Below are 6,000 nucleotides of genomic sequence, written 5' to 3'. Positions count from 1 at the left end.
AGCTGCTTTTCTTATTCACTAAAATGTTTAAATGATGGATTATGCAGCGTTTTCATCTGACGACAGCAACACGCCGTATTTATCCAACGTTTGGACCACAGACTGATTAAAAGTGTTCGTAGCTCCCGGCTCTGAAAAAATGAGGCCGATGTTGAAGCGCGTTAAAAGCTGCGATACCGCCGAGCGCCACTAGAGGTCGGCTCCAAAAAGCCTCCGGCTCCATAGACTCCCATTCAATTTGTCTCATTAAATTCTCAGCAATAAAATGTTTCCCGTGTCCGTTTGATTGACAGGCCTGTTCAGTCAGGTTCCAGCTGTCGGTGGGCGGGACGAAGTATCGTTGGGTTTTCAATCAGATTGTGAAAATATGGTCGCTGCCGGCTCCAAACCGCCAAGAAACGAGCGAGATGGAAAATTCAGAAACTCGAGGCTTCATAACGGCCGTTCGCAAACCCAATGAGCGACGTCACCGCTCGGTTGCCGCTCGGTTTGGAGCTACAGTAGTGACTTCTTTAAGATGTTCTTTCTTTTTTTTTTTTTGATGTCGTTTTAATCATGCTGGAGGCTGAGTGTTGGCTGTCGGCCGGCGCTTTCCAAACACATCGACTCTCGCTCGTCGCTCCAACACGCCGTCGCCAACAAAAAAAAAAAAAATATCGGGCGGAGATAACTTCCATAAACTTTGGTCATCGGCCCAAACCGGCCGCCTTGCTCTCCAGAATCCCCCCCCCGACCTCCCTCCCTCCCTCTCCTCCCTCCCACCTGATTGCTAATTTCTATTTATACGCCGCGAAGGGGAAAATAATGAAAACCAGATGAGCCGGCGGAGCAAAGCTGCAAGCGGGGGCCCTTTCTGGTGATGAAGGGGGACGACTGTTTATAGAGTATCCTGCTCCGCCGCGGTCATACGCCGGCTGCAGTGCCCTGGCTAAGAAAAGGACTGCCCCCGTAGGATGTGTGGGTTTGGAGGTTCCATCCAGCGTGACTCACTTGGTAAGTCATGCATGTTTGCAGAAAAAAAAAAAAAAAAAAAAAAAAGCCAGCGAGCGACCCGCCAAGCCTGACAACTAACAAAACAGCATTACGTGGGTGTGTGGAGCTGCTATATTTACTCTGAAACAAGTGCAGAGAGGAAGAGGAGGAGGAGGAAGGGAGGAAGGAAAAGAAGGAAGGAAGGCGGAGGTTGTCTCCACTCATGCCGCTGAATTACTCAACACTGATTCGGATTGTTTTTTTTCCGTCACGGTCCTGTGACGAGTAAAATGTGACGCAGTTACAAGAGTGGGTCGTCTGACGTCACAGCGCGATCACATTTGGAGATTTTAATAGAGACGCGTCGCCGGAGTTCTGGAAACGGTCGGAGTCGATCCGTTTCCTTATTTGGCTTCGGCTGGACGATATCAAGTAAACAGCGGCTTCCTGTTTCACCGCCTCCTGAATACAGTCGAGATCTCCTCCACCCCGACCGGACTCGTGCATCTGCACACGGGAGACGTCCTGAAAACCTGCAGGGGGAAAAAAAAAAAAAGCGAGGCCTCCCATTGTTCGCCATCAACCCGGAGCCATGAGCAAAAACACGGGCTCGGATTGCAGCTCTGAAAAGGTAACGGGAAATTGACAAATCGCTAATCCGCTCTTTAACTGTTCAGGGCGACAAAAGGTACCGAACAGGGACCGAACAGGTACCGAACAAGGTACCGAACAAGGGACCGAACAAGGGAGCCGAACAAGGGTACCGAACAAGGGATCCGAACAGGTACCGAACAAGTGGTACCGAACAAGGGACCGAACAGGGTACCGAACAAGGTACCGAACAAGGTACCGAACAACACGCCGGCTCCTTCGTGCTGATGTTGACCGTTCGCTTTCTCGTCCGTTGAGTATTTAAATCGACATTTTTTATTCCTCAAAAACTGCCGGAGACTTTTAACTGATACGTTAACTCACCTCTCCTGTTTGCCTTTTACCACCCCCCCCCCCACCCAAACCCCCACCTCCCTCCCTTTTCCCAAACTGTTGCCGTTTCTGGCTGACCAACCACCTTTCAAAGAGATGATCTCATCCCCCCCCCCCCCCCCCCCCTCTGGCTCTGGAGGTTAAGAAGTGCGTGGGTGTCAGTCAGTGGCGGGGGGCGGGGGGGGGGCTGTGTGTGTGTGTGTGTGTGTTGGGGGGGGGGGGGGGGGGGGGTGTTGGTCAAGTCCAGCGGACTTCACAAGTGATAAATTCAGTGACAAAAAAAAAAAAACGACCAAATGGGGGGCTGTGGGGGTCAGTCGGGGTGGTGTGTTGGTGGGGGTTGTGTGGGGGGTGTGTGTGTGTGTGTGGGGGGGGGGGGGCTGGATTGGCCCCTGTCATTGGCTTTAGTGCAGGAACCAGGCCATAAAAGCCCAGCATTGATAGCCCCCTCGGTTTATTATCTTTGAACAGGTGGCCCCGGCTCCTCGTTATGGTCTCTCTCTCGCTCGCTCTTCTGGAGGCACACACACACACTCACACACACACACACACACACACACACACACACACACACACACACACACACTCTTTGGTGCTTGCAAATATGGAGACCATTTGGGAATGTTTTTGGGGGAACATCCCAAACCGGGCCGCGTTTAAAGCCCGGTGGAATATAAACTACAGTGCATAGTTTAGTGGTGACTTCTTGGCTGCTGTGTGTGTGTGTGTGTGTGTGTGTGTGTGTGTGTGTGTGTGTGTGTGTGTGTGTGTATGGGGTGGGTGGGGTGGGGGGGTTAAGAAGGAGAGCTACTTCCTGTGAGAGTAACTCGTGAAAACGTGGAGGCTAGTCTGTTGATGCTCGCAGCTTCGAGGGGGGTCCGATCGTGTCAATGACCTGTATTGTTTAGCTTTCAAGGTTAGAGAGGAGAATCAGCGATGCCCCCCCCCATCCAAGAATGTAAACAGACTCATTTTCTGCTGCTTCTACTTTCTTTCTTTTAACCAGGAATTCCTCACACACACACATGGAAACAGTGATTTGCTGTTCACCCAAAGACCCAAGAAAACCCAGACCTGTGTCCCCCCCCTTTAAAATCCGCCATCTTGCATTCCTTCAGGCCCGTTTTTCAATCAAGACACCAAGACAGCGCAATTTTTTTTCATTAATTAATATATTTTTCTGCATTAAAGTTAACATAGTTTTCTTTTGTGCCACCCTTTAATTTTTTTCAGTAAGTATTTGATATTTTTTGTTATATTCAGACATGAGTAAATTTAAGACTGTCTCTTGCAATAAATATCATAAAATAATAGAGCTTCACATAATAAATATTTTTTTTAACAACAAAACGAAAAAAAAAAAAAAAAAATGTTTAACAGATATTTTTTTGCTTTTTTTAAAAAATAGCCAGAATTCCTCTTATGGATTTATGAGCATACAATTTACACGAAATAAAGAAAAAAAAAAACAATGAACCAAAAAAAAACATGGGGAGAATGCCACAGAATGAAAAGTTTGAGACGGGTGGAAGGAGAGAGAGAGACATATCGAGTGGAGAATACTATGAGATGGATGTGCTTTCGTTAATGACACGTGAGCGTAGGAACCACGTTGTTTTTTTTTTTTTTTTTTTTGTTTTTTTTTTTAGGTGTGGTAGCGAACCGATAAAAGACAAAACATAAAACCTGCCTTTTGCTATGAATACCAGGTAACAGCTACATAATTGCCCTATAGTAGATCGTCCTTCACAGATTCGGTGAGAGGCAGCTCCTCACCAAGGCCCGCAGAAACCCCCCCCCCTCCCCTCCCTCCCTCCCCCCTCGAGGAAACTGCCCGCCTAAAAAACAAAACAAAAAAACGGAAGCAAAACTTTTTTTTCATTTATATAAAAAAAAAAATAGTGTTAATGAGGGAGCTGAGGACAGACGTAGAAACGGTTAAGGCAAACACTGGTCTGTAAAAACATGGTCCTGATTCAGAGAGAGAGAAAAAAAAAAATTCAAATTAAAAAAAAAAAAAAAAAAAAAAAAAAAAGATTCGAGTGGTTTTCGTTTACTCCTTTTGCTTTTAGCTCCACAGCGAGGAGGAGGGAGGAGGGAGGAGGGGGGGAGGAGAGGAGGAGGAGGAGGAGGAGGAGGAGGGGGGGGGTGCTTAGAATGTTTGATAAACATTAAATTTGTGACTATCATCATCGTTATTCATTGTCATCATATACGATCCACGTCGCGAGAGTCTCCGATCAGGAGGGTTTCTCCTGGGTCTGTGGGGCCCAGCTCTCCAGTTTACAATAGACAGTGTTGGAGTTCTTGCAGCGACAGCCGGGCCTGTTGACCCGGTCGTAGCAGCCCTGGCACGCCTTCAGACAGCCCTTGACAGGTGGGTAGCACAGCAGACAGGGGAAGAGTACCGACATTAATCCCATGCACAGGAAGCGAGAGCAGCAGTGGGAGCGCGACAGCGAGCAGGGGTGGTCGGCGCACGAGTCCCCCTCGTCGTCGTTGGAGCAGTGGTAGAAGATGCCCTTGACCAGGCACATGCACGTGCCGTGCTCCAGCGCGCTCTCGGCGGAGCACAGGCACTGGCCGTTGCACGCCAGGCACGAGGGCAGGCTCCGGGGAGCCGTGCAGTCGCTGCACTTGCACTTCCCGCAGCGCTCGCAGATGAACTGGTGCCCGGCGGCGGCGGCCCACCGCCCCGCCACCGCCAGAGCCAGAAAAGTCTGATTTCCCTTTGCCCGGGGGCTTGAGTGGAGCCTCTAGCGGAGGCTGGTGGAAGTGAGGTCCCTGCTGGGGCTGTAAAAGGGCCTTGGGCTTGGGCTGTGTCCGAACGGGCCGATCCGCCCGGTGGTGATGCTGTAAGCTCATGACGGGCCTGGCGGGGGGCGAGCGTGCCAGGAGTCCCTGCTCGGAGGAGGCGCTGCTGTTGCTCCCTGAGCTGGCGGCACTTCCTGTGCTGGTGGAGCGGCTGAGGCCCGGCGCCCGGGACCCGCCGTACTGCTGTCCCCCGGCCACGACCACCACGCCGCCCCCGACGTGGTGGTGGTGGTGGTGGTGACCCGACGGCCGGTGCTCATAGTTGTTGTTGTTCACATTGACGAGGATGACCTCGTGAGTCCTCTCCTGCTTGTCGTGGGGCCGGGGGGCCATGCGGGGCGCGGGGGGCCTCCGTACCACTGAGGGCCCCTCGGTGTACTCGTTGCTGGAGCGGATGGCCTTGATTTGGTCCAGGGAGAGAATGGCGGCATGCTGGAGCTCCCGCTCGTAATCCGACCTCTGCCGGCTCCTCCAGGGAAGGCTGCTGGATCACCGCTAATGAACCGCGGGGCCATGTTGACTTTGGAGCTCCATCTGGTGGGATCACCACTTCCGACATTCACCGTGGACATGCATCGGAAAACCTGCGGGAGGAGGGGGAACGGAGGCCGGTGGGGAGGGGAGGGGAGGGGGAGGGGGGGGAGACAAAGGAGAGGCAGGGAGGGGAGGAGACATCATCAGAGAGAGCTCAAACATGAGTGGGAGACACACACACACACACACACACACACATGTTGTCATCATGGAAGAGGGGTCAACACAACTCTCAAAAACCAGTGAGAACCAAAACTCTCATTGCCATCGTTCTGAAACAACGGCTACCGTTGCAGCTCCAAAGAACAAAAAAGTGATTATTTCAAGTGAAATCTGTGCATTTTATTCCACATATGTCTTCACATTTAATCCGGACTCACTGTTTTCATCCTGTCAACATGACAGTATGTCACTTTTGTCCCGTTAAGTGAGGCAACCCGGGAGAGAGCGAGAGAGAGAGAGAGAAAAAAGTTGACTATTAACAAGACTTTTTGTACCTTCCTCCCCAATTACGCACACATCTAAACTTCAGCAGACCCTACAAATACTTCCCCTCCTCATTTACATTTGTATGACTAGTTAACATTTAAATGCACCGCGGCGACGAAATGAGGACACGATCAAGGGAACTAATGAGCTGCCTCACTTAGTATTCTATTACTACACCAAAAAGGATTTCAGGGAAATGGGGGGTGG

At 50.8% G+C, this 6,000-nt stretch overlaps 1 protein-coding gene across 1 annotated transcript; it reads right to left on the bottom strand.

Annotated features, from left to right (window-relative positions):
• Positions 1-2,726: 2,726 nt before the first annotated feature.
• On the bottom strand, positions 2,727-5,329 carry spry1 (sprouty homolog 1, antagonist of FGF signaling (Drosophila)). The gene is given in 4 exon segments (XM_069169422.1): positions 2,727-4,670; positions 4,672-5,238; positions 5,240-5,277; positions 5,280-5,329. Coding segments are annotated over 4 exon segments (1,104 nt in total). The 5' UTR covers positions 5,305-5,329; the 3' UTR covers positions 2,727-4,196.
• Positions 5,330-6,000: the final 671 nt, after the last annotated feature.

The sequence above is a fragment of the Embiotoca jacksoni genome, unplaced genomic scaffold (assembly GCF_022577435.1).
Source record: "Embiotoca jacksoni isolate LCO1_2020_lvr unplaced genomic scaffold, fEmbJac1.0.p SCAF_45, whole genome shotgun sequence".
Classification (NCBI taxonomy): Eukaryota; Metazoa; Chordata; class Actinopteri; family Embiotocidae; genus Embiotoca; species Embiotoca jacksoni.
Note: the sequence above shows the minus strand (reverse complement) of the source record. Positions and strands in the feature narration are given on the sequence as shown.